This window comes from Lucilia sericata, unplaced genomic scaffold (genome assembly GCF_015586225.1).
Source record: "Lucilia sericata isolate MDLA Ls3-8-SP2 unplaced genomic scaffold, ASM1558622v1 Contig000115F_arrow, whole genome shotgun sequence".
Classification (NCBI taxonomy): domain Eukaryota; kingdom Metazoa; phylum Arthropoda; class Insecta; order Diptera; family Calliphoridae; genus Lucilia; species Lucilia sericata.
This window is the reverse complement of record NW_023994147.1, coordinates 46,753-66,435: the sequence shown is the minus strand read 5'-3', so window position 1 is coordinate 66,435 and position 19,683 is coordinate 46,753. Positions and strand designations below refer to the sequence as shown.

At 32.0% G+C, this 19,683-nt stretch overlaps 2 protein-coding genes across 2 annotated transcripts; both read right to left on the bottom strand.

Moving 5' to 3' along the window:
- Positions 1-1,856: 1,856 nt before the first annotated feature.
- On the bottom strand, positions 1,857-6,991 carry LOC119600452 (the record flags this gene model as incomplete). The annotated part of the gene is made up of 1 exon (XM_037950664.1): positions 1,857-6,991. A coding segment is annotated over one exon (2,478 nt), but the record flags the coding sequence as incomplete, so codon positions are not given.
- LOC119600453 (SH3 and cysteine-rich domain-containing protein 3-like) lies at positions 6,853-17,872 on the bottom strand. Its single transcript, XM_037950665.1, has 5 exons — positions 17,497-17,872; positions 14,792-14,925; positions 14,497-14,592; positions 7,177-7,371; positions 6,853-7,081 (listed from the first exon to the last, which is right to left on the bottom strand). Exons 1-5 carry the CDS (start codon positions 17,669-17,671, stop codon positions 6,992-6,994), a joined length of 690 nt encoding a protein of 229 aa, XP_037806593.1. The 5' UTR covers positions 17,672-17,872; the 3' UTR covers positions 6,853-6,991.
- Positions 17,873-19,683: the final 1,811 nt, after the last annotated feature.

Genomic DNA, 19,683 nt, shown 5'->3' with positions numbered 1-19,683 from the left:
TTAAATCGGTTGAAAACAAAGTAATATTTCACTAAGGTTTCAAGAGAATATCCAATATTGTATAGCTTGAGTTTGATCTTCACTTTAACCCATAAAATTTTAATATAATTCGATTTTACTTAAACTTCAGATGTTTGTTTCCTATTATCTTGAATTATATATTCTTTAAAAGTTTTGTATAAAATGCATAATAGTAATGAATAATGCCTGTTTTCCAAAAATTTTAATAAGAAATAGTTTTCTCTGTAATCCTCAAAATTCAAATCGCAGATACTGCTAACATGTGAGAGATATCGACTTTCGTTTCTTTACTATTTTTTCGCTTCTTTATTGTTCATAAGTCACATGAAGATTTTCTTAAAATTTTTAAATTTGTTTAACAAAATTGTTAAAACTTTGAAACTGGATTTTTGAAACTACCTTCTGAAGAAGTTCCCTTTTATGACTGTATCCCAAATACGGTTTACTCTATCTAATGAGGATAAAAACTTTCAGTTAATGCAAATATATTTTACGTAATGTCATGGTTTAATTTATTTTTATTATTTCCCAAATTTTTTTTATATATTTCTCATCTATGTAAGTATTTTGTGGCACTAAATGGTCGGAAGAATTTGTAATAACTTTTAAAATTTTTTGCCGATTTTTGTGTTTTTTATCTTATTGGAACGATAATTGAATATATATTCCAATTATTTGCTGTTAAAATCCATAAAGATAAATTTGGTGCCAACATTTTTGTAAAAATCGGTTTCCCCTTCAGAGCCATGATGCCGCCAGTTAACGTGGTCATATCGCATTAAATTTTTCCAGAATGCATTACTATAACTTTAAATATAAGTCTAGAGGCAGAAACGGCCATTGCCTTTCGCAACTTCTATGAAATTACAGAATTTTATATTTGGATCTCAAGTATACAGTCATAAGGACTAAAAGGTGAAATTCCCATATTCGGAATCAGCACACCAAATAATATTGGGATTAGTGAAATTTATTTAAAAGATTCTGTTTATTTTTTAAAAAAATTTGACATATTTTGGCCTTGAAAATAAAAGGTGATAAAAACCGGGGTTTTTAAAAATTTCTGGCAACACTCTACTAGCATATTATTAAGAGAAATTTTTACAGCCTAAAAGTATAGTGTAGTTTACTTTTAGGCTGTAAAAATACTGAAAACTTTTAAAGTTGCCATATGAAAAAATTTTAAAAAATGCCAATATTTAGAACGTTAATAGATTTTTTTTAAAAACTTATACAACAACCCACTTTAAAATAAAATAAAAATTTGCAATGAATTATATTTGCATTAACCTAAATTATGTTTGTAATAGTAATAAAAAACTGTGCTTCAAAATGATTTATTTTTATTTTTGTTGTTTTTTTCTTCTATTATTTAGTGCTGTTTTGTAATTTATTAAAAACGTTTTGAATATTTTTTTTTCATTTATTATAATTTAATGTATTTTCTTTAGCATTATTTTAGTTTGATACTTTATATAATATTTTTTATTTGTTTTTTTTGTGTGGTTTTATACAAAAAAGAAAAGAAAAAAAATTGGTTTTAAAGAAAGTACTACAATGCAGTTAAAATTGTTGCATGAGTTTTTTTTTTGTTGGTTGTTAGGGAAGAAAAACATTTTTACAAATTTGAAATACATTTAAAAATTTAAAAGTTTTGGTTTTTCTTTTTAAGTTTTTTATATTTTGGTTTTTATTTAAGTACGAGGTTTAAATTTGTTTGTTACATAAGTTAATTTATATTTAAACTTTTCATAAATATTATTTAAAATGTTTTTTTTTTTTATTTAATATTTAAGTTTGATGGTATAAAAATAGAAAAAAGTATTTGAAAAATTTCTCGAAAAAATGTTGGTTTTTTTAAAAAAAGTACTTCTTTTTTGTTTGTTGTGTTACATTTAATTTTATTATTTTTTTTTATATTTTAAATGGATTTTTTTTGTATTTTATAGTTTTAGTTGGTAAGAAAATGACAAAAGGAAATCTGCTGTTTTAACAAATAAGTTTTATTTTATTTAAGTTTTTGTTGTTTTGTAATACTATTTGGTTGATTGTTTAATTATTTTGTATTATTTGTTAGTTTTTTGGTTTTTTAAGAATTGGAAAAATTTGAGCGCTTTGTTGTTTTAGTGTTTTTTTTTGTTATTATTAAATAATGGAATGTTTTGGTTTAAGTGGGGCTCCTCAAACTCTTCTACCATCATTTGAGAACTCACACTCTGTCACAGTTTTGAGCAAAAAAATATTTTCATATCTTTCTTTCATTCTTATGTTTTCGTGTATATTTTTATATATTTTTTGTTAGTCATCGTTAGTACTTGGAAGGATAAAAATGCATTATGTTTCTTTTTAGCCGTTTTGTGGTTTAATGAGTTTTATCGAAAAGTTCATCACATAGTTTTTTTTGTATAATTTTAAAGTTTTGGATTTTAATTATTCTTATTTCTGTTTTTTTTTTTCTTAATCAATTCATTTCCAATGGTATGTTTTTTGCTTTTAACGTTTCTTTTGTCTCTTTTTTTAATTAATTTATTTGCACATCCATCATCAGACTGGTCACATTTCATTCTTTCTAATTATAATCCAAATTATTATATTTTTCTTTCTATTATTGGGAGCTTAGAGTGCATGGGATTATGTTAAGTGCCAACAAAATTGTAGAGACTCAAAATATTCTTATTCTAAAGATTTGATTCATAAACCTCCCATTTTCAGCCATATTAGGGGCATTGCAACAGAACGTAGAAATCTTTGTAAAGATTGTTATAATGGGTGATTCAAGTAGAGGTACTTTTTTTAATAGCCTGTTTTTGAAAGATCAAGTCTGTGTCGTGTCATGCTGTGATATTAGGTTTGCTTAGTATTGTTTGACATTTCACAACTGAAGCCGCTCGATCGCTTCGCTCTATGGGCTCTTGAAAAGTTCCAAAAAGAATCGACGTTTTCGAGGCAAATTTTGTTTAGCGATGAGGCCCATTTCTGGCTCAATTGCCGAATTTGGGACGAAGATCAGTCTGAAGAGATTCAAGAACTGCCACTTCATCCAGAAAAAAACACGGTTTGGTGTTGTTTGTGTGTCGGTGGAATCAACGGTCTACATTTCTTTAAAACCGTCAATGGCGACCGTTATCGTGGCATGATAACCGACTATTTGATGCCTGAAATAGAAGCTCGTGATCTCGGTGACATTTGGTTTCAGTAAGACGGCGACACTTCCACACATCGCACCAATCAATAGATTTATTGAGAGAACATTTTGGTGAGATCCTAATTTCACGTTTTGGGCCGGTCGATTAGCCACCAAGATCGTGTGTTATCACACCGTTACACTTTTTCCTGTGGGGATATCTAAAGTCTAAAGTTTAGTTAATTTAACGCGTGTCATTCGCCAGTTATCAGTCGAAATGCTCGAACGAGTCATCGAAAATTGGACTCAACGGAAGGACCATCTGCGATGTAGCAACGGCCAACATTTGATAGACATAATCTTCAAAGAATAAATGCCAAAGAATGTTCTTTCAAATTATAATAAACATTCTCCATTAAATTTGAATTTTTTTTTCTTTAAAAATATAGGGAACCTCGAAAGGGATCACGCTTTATGAGCTGAATGTCCAATCTCCCAATTTTAAAAATAAATGTTTAACCTTCGTTTTATCTTCTCTTTTTCTCTAGATATTTCAAACTAAAACTTGAAACAAATATTATTTTCAAACTTCAGTGTGAGGTCAGATTCAACGGGGAAATTTATAAACTGGTCTTTGGGTTTTGACTTTTTATCTAGTCTCCTGAATTTTTCGTGATTAAGTTTTTGAAATATAATCGATCGAAATGATAATTCTTCAACTTTATCACTAAATTAATCCTAATCGTAACAATTTCAAAGCAAAAATCATAGAAAAAAAAAAAACACAGTTCAAGATTTATTCTAAAGAAGTCCGATAATGACAAATTCGAAAGAAAATCATTGATTAAATAACTTAATCCTGAACTAAGTATTTCTTAGAATCAATGTCATTTCCATAACGTTTCTGCACAACCAGTTTCGAGGTGATATTTTTCAACAAACATCATTACCTCGACTCTAAACTGAAATGGCGCCCTAAAACTAATTGTCCAACTAGTAAAAGTTTTGTAAAGAATATTCAAAATTCTATTTATCTTGAGTCTAAACAATAATGCCGGCATCTTCGATTATAAATGATTTTAAGTTTAAACATTTTGTAAAGAGGAAAAACAACAGAAGAATTTCAATGACGTCATAATGATTTTGAAGAAACGTGTTTTTTTGTTTGTCTTTATTTTATAAAAGTTTTTGATCCCTGGAGTCGCTGATGAAGATGTTGATATTGATGTTAAAGTTTGTTGGCAAGTGCTGCTGCCGCTGCTTTTGTTGTAACAGCAACAACAGCAACAACTGCATTTTTTGTTGTAGTAATAGTAACATTTGAAGTAAATACTAGCAACCCCCATACCACGGAAATGTCCAGCACCATCAGTGCGGAAGCATTAACGGTCGTGCTGTACTGGTCAGCTTCAGTCGTGTCTGTTGTTGTGGTTTGTCCTCAAATTCGTCATAGTTATAAAAGGGTGATATCTTAAGACCGGTCTTTTCGGGTATAATCTTAAAATGGGGTTGCTCGGTGCTAACAATAAGCGGACGCTTCATGGAGTGCATATACTCGGAATGGGATGCCCCTAATGGACGTCTAGTGCTGGGTACATTCATTTTTTTGCAAGGCTCGGGTTTTGTATCGTTGTTGTTGTAGTGTGCGGAGTTCTGGGCTGCATATTTGTTGGGCTTATAAATGGAGAAGATATTATTGATGAGATTTAAAGCCGAATGGCCACCGGCTGCAGGATGATGGCCAGAACTAGTAGGCTGTTGGGTTTGGACATTGTGATGTTCGGGATAGAAGTTGTTGTACTGGTAGGAGGGCAGCGTTTCGGCTGCCGGGTAGACCTTGTGGCCGTAGTTGAAGGAGCGGTGTAGGGGCGAGCCAGCATGTTCAAAAAAATGAAAACTACTTGAAGCGGCATTGTTAGCGTCGGTAGGCAGTGATGAGGCGTGCGAGGGATGGTGGTCGACCTGAGGTGGTGATGGCATACCTTCCAAAAGTGATTTCTTAATCATCATACGTTCTTGTTCGCGATCGTGCAAATCAATAGGTTGTCCATTGTTGTAACAACCAACATTGACATTTTTCACCTTCAAATTGCTGTGCATATTGCGGCGTTGCATGTCCAAGTCAATGGGGCTGGGAGGCTTTTCCAATTCTTCCCAGTACTTTTCCAGGTCTATGTTGAAGTCTTGCAGGTCCATTTCTGTGGTGTCTGAACAAGAGTCTTCATCGTAACGGCTGGGCGGTTGTACCTCTAAAAGTGATTTGCTTCTGGCAGGACGAGGGTAACGTGAATAAGCGGTGCGTCTAGGAGCACCTGATGATAAGTAGCGTTCGTCTTCATCTAAGAATTTGTCCTGCATGAGAAGACGTTCTCTTTCATCGCGTATGAAATGATCCAAATCAGTATCGTAGGCCACGGCACGACAGTGCAGATGTTCTTCTTCTTCGGCGGCCGGATGATGACCGGGGCAGTGATAGCGAGAGCGAGGCGGTGGTTGCGGTTGTTGTTGCTGCTGCTGTTGATGGGCTAAAGATCTGGCCAAGTGGTACTGTTGTTGGCGGTGGTAGCAATAGTCATCGGCGGCACAGCAACATATCACCGTGGGTGGCGGCGGCAGTGGCTGCTCACGTTGACTTCCCCCCGAGAGCAGAGAGTAGCGAGAAGCCGTTGCCACCCGATGATTCGTGCCTCTTCCATCCTCCCACCAGTCCAAATCGTGCAAGTTTCTGTTGCTACCACCACTGACACTAGCACCATAAAAACCAGACAGCGACGAGGTGGAGGGCGCAACTCTACGCCATGTTCGTCGTGGCACAGAACCGAACCCTTCGGTGTAGATGTCATCCAACAAACACTTGGCGTTGGTACAGTGCTCTCGGGCACAGCAGGTGTGTGCCTCGTGAGCCGTCGTTAGCGCTGTCTCATCTAAACTATTACTACAATGATAACCCATAGATTTGCGGAAGGCATCATGTCGGTCACGTCGTGATTTACCAATGGAAGGTGGAACCTCATAGTCCATGACATCGAATGGCGTGGTTTTGGTCGAAGCACTGAATGAATATGATTTTGGCACATTGGCTTTTTTAAGTATAGAAGTAGTAGGCGGTGCAGTGGGTGCAGGGGGAGGTGGCGAACTGCCTAAGCCCTCCTCAAAGATACGTTCGGCAAAAGTACAACTTTGTGATTTGGGATAATGGAACTCCTTACAACTAATAGAGCGATGCAGACCATAACTGGCGGAACCCTCACCTTCTCCTCTTCTCTCCTTAAGAGGACCGCCCTGATATTCAGCCCCTATGCCCCCACCCACAAAGTCATCTTCCAAAAATAGTTCGTCATGCTCGCGTATATTTCTCAATTTACGATAATTACTCGCGTACTTAATGCAGTCCGGTACATAGTCGTCATCTAGGTCCTCGGATTTGTTCGAGTAAATATTGTCCGTGTACCAAGTTGGGTCTAGTTGTCGTGGTATGGGTTTGGGTGGATACATTCTATCCTTCTTCGATTGACGGTAACTCTCAAAGCAAATATTTTTCATACGTTCCAATTTCTGTTCCCTAATACGCTCCCAATTTTCCCAATTCTTATCGTTTTTACTGCGCCCGCTGCCATCTAACGAAAAGGTTAAGGTTTTCGTCAAATCATAATCGCCATTGTAGTCGACATTTGTGTTTTTCGGTTCGATTTTATCTTTGCCTGTGAAATTGTTGTAATTGGTTTGACCGCCACCGCTGTCGGTAACGACAATGCGTATTTTACGTTTGGTCTTATCGATCAATTTCGAGGACAAAGAAGATTTGTGTGGCGGTTTATCGCGTTCAGATGATGGGTCTTCGGGCTGTCACACCTCTTGCAAGTACTTGACAGGGCAATAGCCCTGACGATTGTCAGCTGAGCGTACCATAACCATACCATTAACCTCGTCACCAGTCTGAAAAAGATTTGATAGCAAACGAGTAAAAATGTTAAGCGAACAAGATTTTACACTAGACGTAAGGAATTTTAAATAAATAATAAATATCTTACTTGAATAACAATTTGATCCCTTAATAAAGTCATATTTTCTCCACGTTCACCATCTGACACTTGCAAATTGTGTGTAACTTGCAAAGGTTTCTCGTTGGCATTCAAACGCACACAATACTTGGAGGGAAAATAGCCAACACGACCCAATACTTTACCCTTCCACCAATCAGGATCCGAAGTATCAATAACAGTAACCTGAAAAACAAATGAGAAAAAACAAATTTAAATAAATGATAAAATATTTGCTGTAATGATTGACTGACTAACTGACTGGAAATCGTATTCATATCAATTAAACCACTATGTACAGCAAAGAGGGAAAACAATGCATGTTATTGTTGCTGTATATGAAGGACACAAACATTAAACACTTGACCATATTGGCTTAAGGACTTTAATGAAAATTACAAATACGTACAGGTGTAACAGGTAATTCAGAGAGGTTGCTGGCTCATTCAATATAATAAATAAGAAGAAATGATAATATTTATATGCCACTCAAATATGGCCTCATCCGCTCTTCCTCTCCGCTTCTTCATTATAACTTGACTCCTTTTTATTTTTCATTCATTTGTAAATACTTTCCGTTACAATGTCGAGATTGAGATTGTCGAGTAAATGTGTGAGTGTTGTAACAGTAGCATTCGCATTGAATTGATGAAGAATATGAGCAGGATGAGAGAGTATGTTTACATTACCATTGATTGTCCGCCAGGCAACTGAATGGCAGTTGTGTATGTACACAAATTTCCCTCATAAAATGTTAAAGACATAGACAACAACAGCAGCAACAACAATAATAACAAAAATTGATAAGAGGAAATGTTAAAGTGGTAGATTGGTTGGAATAGCACAATGCTATCCAGCCATTCATTCATCCATCCAACCATTGCACACGTGCCAAAGGAATCTTTTTCCGTTGCAATTTACCGCCTTTAGTGCTGTGGGTTCTCTGGTTTGCAAATACTTGTCTTCTTTATTGCTTTAATGCGGGTCTTTTTGCCACTTTTTGTCAGATTTTCAAAAGGACCGAGTAAGCGACCAAAAGAGGGAGTGAGAAACGAAGTGGAACCAAGCAGTAGAAATTACAATGAACATGTTTAAAAAGGAAGTAAACATGACTTGATTGCGTAGTTAAAAATATTCACCAGATAATGTCAATTGTGCCTTTAGTTATTTCTTGTTATTTTCACTGTTGTTTTTGTTTTTGCTGCTGCTACAGTTGCAAGTCGTTGTTGTTTTTACTATCATCTACAATTGTGTCCATTTCTGCCATTATTTTATGGTTATTTTGAGATGTTCAAATAGCAAAAAAACGGAAGGAATTGTGTCTTTCGTAATCATTGTTTTTCTTCATTTTTTACTTTTCATTTCTTTGTTTTGCAATTCTATTGACCTGATTTTGAAGAAAACTTTCAGTTCTTTCCTTTTTTCTTGTTTTTAGTGGTTAATGTTGGTGTCGAAGAACAAGGGTGAAATTAAATTTTTGTATTTTTTCTTTTGAAAAAAAGAGTTAAATATGTTTTTTTTTAAATATAATTTTAATTCAACTCTAAATAAATTTTGTTGTGGTATGTTTAACTATTGTCAGTTTATTTTCCCTGGAGTAATCGAAAATTAAAATAATTTACAACTGACAAAACTTTTGCAATAAAATATTTACCCAACAAAGATTTTTGAGTGCGGATGAAGAACGACAATGAAAGTGTGTACAAGTCTTGAAAATAACGATTTCATTCGTAGGAGTAAAAATTAAAATAAAATTTTCTGGTAGAAAAAATTTTAATATTAAAAAGTTACGGTAGAATATTTAGTTTATGTTATTTTAACTAATTAACTAACTAACTAACTAACTAACTAACTAACTAACTAACTAACTAACTAACTAACTAACTAACTAACTAACTACTAACTAACTAACTAACTAACTAACTAACTAACTAACTAACTAACTAACTACTAACTAACTAACTAACTAACTACTACTAACTAACTAACTAACTAACTAACTAACTAACTAACTAACTAACTAACTAACTAACTAACTACTAACTAACTAACTAACTAACTAACTAACTAACTAACTAACTAACTAACTAACTAACTAACTAACTAACTAACTAACTAACTAGGTAGGTAGGTAGGTAGGTTGATAGGAGGATGTATACTACATCAAATCCGAAGAAATACACCTAGGCCACTATCGGGCCTGTTGTGCGCTCCAATTCAAGAAAAAAAAAAAAAAAAAAAAAAAAAAAAAAAAAGAACTTATGTTTTCTCCTCTCAACAGGATTATCAACATCGGATGCAACGGTGCCGAAGCAAGGTCGAGGCAACATATTCCTTGCATCTATTTACCTGCCTTTCGATTCTCCGACCCTACCACCAACGTCGGATCTGATGAAACTGGTTGAAGAGGCACAAAGGAAAAATAAGAAAATTGTAATAGGTTGTGATGCCAACTCGCATCATGTAGCTTGGGGTAGTACAAACACCAATCGCAGGGGACAAGCCCTCATGGATTTCTTTAATACTAAAGACTTGATAACATTGAACTTAGGTAATAAAGCTACCTTCGTCAATAGAATCAGAGAAGAAGTATTAGATATAACTATATGTTCAGAAGAGCTTATAAACGAAATTCAGGATTGGAGAGTTTCGGACGAGCACTCCTTTTCTGATCATCGGTACATAAGATTCAAAATACTAAGGCCACCACCAAAGCCGATAAAGTTTCGGAATAAGTCTAAAACTAATTGGACAATGTTCGGGGCCTTACTAAAGAACCGTTTAGGTCAGGATACTTTTCAATGTCGAAATAAAGAGGATATAGATGCCAAAGTGGAAACGTTCACAAGTGCCCTGGTTGAATCGTTCGAGGACAGCTGCCCTCTGCGAGAGCGGAGATCTGCCCAGGAAAAACCCTGGGTAACTGGGGAGATCCGGAACCTTGGGAAGACTCTTCGCAAACTATTTAACCGGGCACGGCGTAAAAAGACCGCAGTATACTGGGATGAGTATCGTAATAAACTTGGTGAATATAAGAAAATCGTTCGAAAAGCCAAACGAGACTCCTGGAAACTTTTCTGTGAACAGGTAGATAGCGTAAATGACGTATCGAAGATAAAAAAATTCCTATCCAAAACTCATGTCCAACCGGAATCTATGATCGATGACACGGGCAGGAGGCTTGAGGATATGGAGGAGACAATGAAACTCCTAATGGATTCTCATTTCCCACCCGGTATATCGAATAACATAGATGAACCGATATTGGAGGAAGGGGAGGGTAACACGGAAATAGATATTACAACTGACATGGTTAAAGGGGCAATCAAGAGCTTTGCTCCCTATAAAGCTGCAGGGCCGGATGGAATTTTCCCGGCACTTTTGCAGATGGAGGCGGGACTGGTTTCCGTACATCTGTCACAGATATTCACTGCATGCTTAAAATTGGCATATACCCCAGTTAAATGGCAGGATGCAAAGGTAATATTTATACCCAAACCAGGGAAACCTAGCTATGCGACACCTAAGTCCTATCGACCGATAAGTCTTACGTCCTTCCTACTTAAAACCTTGGAACGGATAGTCGATAGCTAACTAACTAACTAACTAACTAACTAACTAACTAACTAACTAACTAACTAACTAACTAACTAACTAACTAACTAACTAACTAACTAACTAACTAACTAACTAACTAACTAACTAACTAACTAACTAACTAACTAACTAACTAACTAACTACTAACTAACTAACTAACTAACTACTAACTAACTAACTAACTAACTAACTAACTAACTAACTAACTAACTAACTAACTACTAACTAACTAACTAACTACTAACTAACTAACTAACTAACTACTAACTAACTAACTAACTAACTAACTAACTAACTAACTAACTAACTAACTACTAACTAACTAACTAACTAACTAACTAACTAACTAACTACTAACTAACTAACTAACTAACTAACTAACTAACTAACTAACTAACTAACTACTAACTAACTAACTAACTAACTAACTAACTAACTAACTAACTAACTAACTAACTAACTAACTAACTAACTACTAACTAACTAACTAACTAACTAACTAACTAACTAACTAACTAACTAACTAACTAACTAACTAACTAACTAACTAACTAACTAACTAACTAACTACTAACTAACTACTAACTAACTAACTAACTAACTAACTACTAACTAACTAACTAACTAACTAACTAACTAACTACTAACTAACTAACTAACTAACTAACTAACTAACTAACTAACTAACTAACTAACTAACTAACTAACTAACTAACTAACTAACTAACTAACTAACTAACTAACTAACTAACTAACTAACTACTAACTAACTAACTAACTAACTAACTAACTAACTAACTAACTAACTAACTAACTAACTAACTAACTAACTAACTAACTAACTAACTAACTAACTAACTAACTAACTAACTAACTAACTACTAACTACTAACTAACTAACTAACTAACTACTAACTAACTAACTAACTAACTAACTACTAACTAACTAACTAACTAACTAACTAACTAACTAACTAACTAACTACTAACTAACTAACTAACTAACTAACTAACTAACTAACTAACTAACTAACTAACTAACTAACTAACTAACTAACTAACTACTAACTAACTAACTAACTAACTAACTAACTAACTAACTAACTAACTAACTAACTAACTAACTAACTAACTACTAACTAACTAACTAACTAACTAACTAACTAACTAACTAACTAACTAACTAACTAACTAACTAACTAACTAACTAACTAACTAACTAACTAACTAACTAACTAACTACTAACTAACTAACTAACTAACTAACTAACTACTAACTAACTAACTAACTAACTAACTAACTAACTAACTAACTAACTAACTAACTAACTAACTAACTAACTAACTAACTAACTAACTAACTAACTAACTAACTAACTAACTAACTAACTAACTAACTACTAACTAACTAACTAACTAACTAACTAACTAACTAACTAACTAACTACTAACTAACTAACTAACTAACTAACTAACTAACTAACTAACTAACTAACTAACTAACTAACTAACTAACTAACTAACTAACTACTACTAACTAACTAACTAACTAACTAACTAACTAACTAACTAACTAACTAACTAACTAACTAACTAACTAACTAACTAACTAACTAACTAACTAACTAACTAACTAACTAACTAACTAACTAACTAACTAACTAACTAACTAACTAACTAACTAACTAACTAACTAACTAACTAACTACTAACTAACTAACTAACTAACTAACTAACTAACTAACTAACTAACTAACTAACTAACTAACTAACTAACTAACTAACTAACTAACTAACTAACTAACTACTAACTACTAACTAACTAACTAACTAACTAACTAACTAACTAACTAACTAACTAACTAACTAACTACTAACTAACTAACTAACTAACTAACTAACTAACTAACTAACTACTAACTAACTAACTAACTAACTAACTAACTAACTAACTAACTACTAACTAACTACTAACTAACTAACTAACTAACTAACTAACTAACTAACTAACTAACTAACTAACTAACTAACTACTAACTAACTAACTACCTAACTAACTAACTAACTAACTAACTAACTAACTAACTAACTAACTAACTAACTAACTAACTAACTAACTAACTAACTAACTAACTACTAACTAACTAACTAACTAACTAACTAAACTAACTACTAACTACTAACTAACTAACTAACTACTAACTAACTAACTAACTAACTAACTAACTAACTAACTAACTAACTAACTAACTAACTAACTAACTAACTAACTAACTAACTAACTACTAACTAACTAACTAACTAACTAACTACTAACTAACTAACTAACTAACTAACTAACTAACTAACTAACTAACTAACTAACTAACTAACTAACTAACTAACTACTAACTAGCTAACTAGCTAACTAGCTAACTAACTAACTACTAACTAACTAACAAACTAACTAACTAACAAACTAACTAACTAACTAACTAACTAACTACTAACTAATTAACTAAGTAAACTAACTAACTAACTAACTAAGTAACTAACTAGTGTATCTGCAAGACTAGAACACTAACCTACCGGTTACATATTAAAATAATAAGCCTCATAGTTAATGTTAAGAGGTCGATACAATTTTTATTCGATTTTACACACCACCACCCCCCCGCCCACTGCAGGATTCTCTTTGACCACACATCATTGGATGGCAAACGAAATGAAATGCTGGTTATAAATAAATTTTATATAAAAATATAAAAAGGAGAGCAATATGTATGTGTATGTGTATTTATGACTATTTGCCTAGGGAAATATTGTTTAGATTTTGGCTAAACGCTGCCAATACCACATGGGTATAAACATATGTTATACGTTTTTTGCTGCTACTTTTATGAAACTGTTTGGTTTTTGGTTGGAAAACATGGGAGAAAGATGTTAACTTGATTGTGAAATGTTTTCTAATGCTTTTGGTCAACGAAAATGCAGACTAAGACATTTTAAATACTAATGTGAAATGTGTACATATGTACAGACTTTTTAATATAAGTTTACAGAAAAATACTTTCTTGGTACATTAGTGATGAAATGTAATCAGATATTTAGTGTAATACCTTCAAAGAAAAAGAGATAAAATTTGGTAACTTATTATTTGGTACTTTTTCTCAAATTTATCGCTGGCTCCATTTTTTGTTAATTTTTTTTTTTCATAAGTACTTTTAGTACTTTTTTTCTTAAATCTCAAATTTGTAAACCTCTGTACAAATGCTTATTTTCGTATTTGTAGAAGTAAGTAACATATGTTTTATTATGTTTAATGTTATTTCAAAAGATTTGGATTTTTTTTTTCAAACACAACATGATTGCAAGATTATACAGTCTTCAGTACACAGGCCAATATACATTCCGACAGATACATTTACACACAAAAAAAAAAAAAAAATGTGATACCCTAAGGGGTTTTTGGATTTTAGCATTGTGGTAGAATTGTAACCAAAGAGATATTACCAAATTGATATGATTGTATTCGGACACAGAAACACATACACATCCTTTGTGTATATGAAAACACAGTAGGAAGGAATTATTTAGAAAAGTTAATGTAAAATGTACAATAATCATACAGATTCATATTAAGAGGTCAAGTACAGATATACATATACTTGTGTAAATATAATAAGTATATAAATATACATAAATAGCTGATATTACAAACAAATTACACTTACTTTATAACCCGCCTTTAAATCCAACTCATCAGCATGTCTGGCTTTGAAATTGTACAGTATGACATATAAATTTGTGGGCAACAGACGATGTGATTTCTAGGAAAAAAAAAAGAAATAAATATAATTTATAAAAACATTCTCTTAAAATATTATAATATTATAAAGAATATAAAAAGTAGTAGTAAATAAAAATTATATATGTAAGTTACCAATTTCTATTTGTTGATCGTTAGTTGGTTTGTTTTTTAACAAATAAAAAAAATATATATTTAAAAAATACCTGAAAATATCTTACTGGGGAGGGACAGGGTGAAGTACTGGCCGATGATTGCGACTTTTCCATTTCATCGGGTAAGTCCACACTGCCGCCACGCATGCCACGACTGGCATACAACAACTTACGACCCTGATGCGAGGGACTAGAGGGAGCTGTAATATTTTGTGTTTAAAAATTATATATTTTATGAATTATTATCATTATTATTGTTATTCATTACCCATTGGCTGAGTAACTAGTAAACCTGGTGCAAAAATCATTGAGTTAAATTAAATAAAACGTGCTTAGGATTTTTAAATAAAATATTTAAATCAAAAAAATAAAAACTAAAAATTAATGTTTAACAAATCAAACTGAATATAATACTGTGTAACTAAATGTTACAAAATTAGTTCATGCGTAAAATTAAACTAAAAGGGAGTTGGTAACTAAAAAGGAATTTTAAGAGGAAAACTGTTAGAACGAACACAAGGGATAATGTTTTTGAGAATTAAGAAGGAATTGTTTTTTGATTGATTTTAATTTAAAAACTCAAAATTATATTTTATTTAAAAAGTAAGTTTGGTTTGTTATAAAAGTTGAAAATATCTAGAGTCCAGAGATACTGTTTGATTTTTAAAAACATGATAGAGAGTCAACTTTATACAAATAAAATATTTAAGTAAAATTTGGGAAATTTCGAAAATGTTTTGTTGAAGTTTTTTAAGTTTAAGTTTTTAAAATTTCATGAAATTACCATAGATTAGACTAACCTATAGACTTGTTTATATACCTATCTATGAGTAGTCTATAGACTAATCTATGGACTAGTCTAATGACTAATCTGTGGACTAGTCTGAAGACTTTTCTGTGTACTAGTCTATAGTCGAATTTATGGACTGGTCTGTAGACTAATCTATGGACTAGTCTAAAGACTAATCTGTGGACTAGTTGATATACCAATCTATGAACTATTCTATAGACTAACCTATGGACTATTTTATAGACTAATATATGGACTAGTCTAAAGACAAATCTGTCGACTGGTCAATATACTAATCTATGAACTGGTCAATAGACAAATATATGGATTAGTCTATAGACTAATCTATAGACTAGTCTATAGACTAATCTATAGACTAGTCTATAGACTAATCTATAGACTAGTCTATAGACTAATTTATAGACTAGTCTATAGACTAATCTATAGACTAATTTATAGACTAGTCTATAGACTAATCTATAGACTAGCCTGAAGACTATTCTGTGGACTAGTCTATAGACTAATTTCTGGGCTAGTCTGTACACAAATCTATGGACTAGTCTATAGACTAATCTGTGGACTAGTCTATATACTAATCTATGGACTTGACTGTAGACTAATCTGTGGACTAGTCTATAGATCAATCTGTGGACTAGTCTATATACTAATCCATGGACTAGTCTATAGACTAAACTGTGTATAGTGTATAGACTAGCCAATGGACTAGTCTGTAGACTAATCTATGGACTAAATAGTCTATAGACTAATCTATGGACTTGTCTAGACTAGTGCATGGACTAGTCTGTAGACTATTTTATGGACTAGTCTATTGATCAATCTATGGTCTAGTCTATGGATCAATCTATGGACTAGTCTATATATTAATCTATAGACTAGTCTATATACTAATCTATAGACTAATCTGTGGACTAGTGTATAGACTAGTCTGTAAACTATTCTATGGACTAGTCTATAGATCAATCTATGGTCAAGTCTGTAGACTAATCTTTGGACTAGCATATAGACTAAACTATGTATTAGTCTATGGTCTAGTCGTTATGAACAAGTTTAATCTATATACTAGTCGAGTATGGAAGAAAGTCATTGCTAATAAGAACTGGTTAAAATATTAAAGGATTTTTTTTAGTAAAATAAGACTCTTCTTCATAAATGAAAAAAATAAAACATGTTGCTGATGCTTACAACTCAAGCAATATTTTGAGTAGATTATATAAAAGTTGACTCTCTAGTGTTTGAAACATATTATTACGATAGAAAAGTACAGATGCTACCAATGCTGCACATTATTACCATTAGTTTTATAATAAAAGGGCTTATAAGTTATTTTTGTTAGAAAAAAAAAATGCATTTAGTAAATATTTTAATTTGTATTAAATTAGTAGTAACGATAAAAATGTTAACAAATGTTCTACATTAACTAACTACTTTATAACAAAATAATTGTTTATTTAAAGTAAGTTGTAATTAGTAAGTTTTAGCTATATACAGGGTCAAATTTTTACGATGCGATTTGCAATGAAATGATTTGAAAATGTAAAGTGTCAATTTGTAGTCGGTCGGTAAGTAAGAAATCGAACCCTGTAGGGGCTTATAAAGGGGTTTATAAAACCTTAAACTAAGTAGAATTCTTAACATTCCTCTTGTAGTTGTTATTATTAAAGGTTTAAAAATCAATACACACACACACAATTCACAATTATTAGAGATTAAAAACAAATAAATTAAAGGATTCTTGAGAGGGTGGAGGAGTTTGATATTTTTTTCTTCTGAAATTTTCACAACATCAATAATTCAGTTTAATAATGGTGACGACAATTAAAAAAATACAATTAGGGGAAGTGGTAGATTTTTGTTTTCTTTTTTTTCTATATTTTATTTTTTGTAGCACAAGTAATGTGAGAGAGAGACAGTGTAAGTGGAGGTGGGGGAGCAATAGAAATCAAAGAAATAAATTACTTACAATGCAAACGACTATTATTGGATGGTGGTGTACTGTGCTCTAAATGGCCACCCGAACCTCCATGATAATAACTGCTGGAGGCACCCGTGGTTGAGGGGCCGGCTGCCGGTTGTCTACGTCTCATTTGTCCATGTAATTCTGATGATTCGGGTGAATCCAAACTCAGGGATTTCATGCGTAAATTTAATTTTTGTCTTCTTGGTGAATGGGGTGCTATTTATTTTTATTTTTTTTGGTTTCAATTTCAATTGCAAACGTGTTGGGTTTTTGATTGGACACCCATTTAAAATAATTTTTGTTGTTTGTTTTAGTGTTGTAGTTTGTTAGTGTTTTTTTTTTTAGATATTTTTTTTTATATTTTGTATGATGATTGATGATGATTTTTATTTAATAATGAGCAGCATATTGTTGTTTGTTTTTTTTTTTATTTTTTTCAAAGAAAATAAATTTAATGCAATAAAAACGATAATATTAATATAATTATTTTCATATAAATGTTTGTTTAAAATATTAAATATTATTTATAAAGATAATAATAATAGAGCCATTAACTACATTTAATTTAAAGTTTTTAAATTTTTATTCTGTACAAAACAAGTGAAACATAAATTCAAGTGAAAAAGTTTGAAGTTTTTTATTTTCTGTTGCAAGATTAGAGTAAAATAGTAAAAGTAGGGAAAAGTAATTGTGTAAGTAGACGAACAAAATATATAACATTGAATTAAATTTTAATTAAAGAAACAAATTAACACCAGTGTTGTTTGTGCCCGTGTAGTAGTAGAAGTAGTAGTTTAGTTTTATAAAGTTAAGCGGGTAAAGTTTTTCTCTTGCTAAGTGTTAGAGTGTTGAAATTTTTGAAAAGCTGGGAATTGTTCAGAGGATTTGCTTAAAAATTAGAGTTTTTTGTTTGTGTTTTTTTGTAAATTTTGCTAACAAGGGAAGTATGAGCTTAAAGTTTAATTTAAATATTTAGTATAATAACAAATATTTACTTAAAAAATATTTTTAAAGAATCTTATGAGCTTTGAAACAAATACACTTTGTGAAATTTTTTACGCCAGGGAAATATAACCACATATGGACACCCCTACGCGACAAAATACACAAAATAAGTGAAAAGTTTTACATTGCGAAATTGCACTGTTTTCATAACGACAACTGTACGTATACGTGTTAATGATTTATTGATATTACAAATATGAAGTATACGCCTAGTGAAGCCCTTGAAATATTTTTTTAACATGAAAAAAATCGAATTTATTAAAGTTTTTTAGCGATTTAGATCTTGAATATGAAGTATTTCCTCTATAAAATTTCTAAAATCGAAATTTAAAATTTTTATAAAAAACTATTTTGATTTCAAATATTACCTTTTATTGAAAGTCTACTTTTCTTTAAAACTTTGACGTTTAAGTGAATTTTTTATTAAAATCCAGAGTACATACTAGTCTATAGTCCAAAGTATAGACTAGTCTATAGTTCAGAATATAGACTAGTCTATGGTCCAGAGTATAGACTAGTCTATATTCCAGAGTATAGAGTAGTCTATAGTCCAGAGTATAGACTGGTCTATAGTACAGAGTATAGACTAGTCTATGGTTCAGAGTATAGACTAGACTAGGCTAGAGTATATAATTATATATATTCCAGAATATAGAGTATTCTATAGTCCAGACTAGTCCATAGTCAAGATTACAAACTAGTCGATAGTCTAGAATATAGACTAGTCTATAGGCCAGAGTATAGACTAGTCCATAGTCCAGAGTATAAATTAGTCTATAGTTCAGAGTATAGACTAGGCTATAGTTTAGAGTATAGTCTAGTCTATAGCCCGAAGTTTAGACTAGTCTATAGTCAAGAGAATACTCTAGTATATAGACTAGTCTATAGTCCAGAGTATAGACTAGTCTATAGTCCGAAGTATGGACTTGTCTATAGTCTAGACTATAAACTACTCTATTGTCCAGAGTATAGACTAGTCTATAGTTCAGAGTATAGACTAGTCTATAGTCCAGAGTGTAGACAAGTTTATACTCCAGAGTATAGACTAGTCTATAGTCCAGAGTACAGACTAGTCTATAGTCCAGAGTATTGACTGGTCTATAGTCCAGAGTATAGACTGGTCTATAGTCCAGAGTATAGACTGGTCCATAGTCCATATTATAGACTGATCTATGGTCTAGAGTA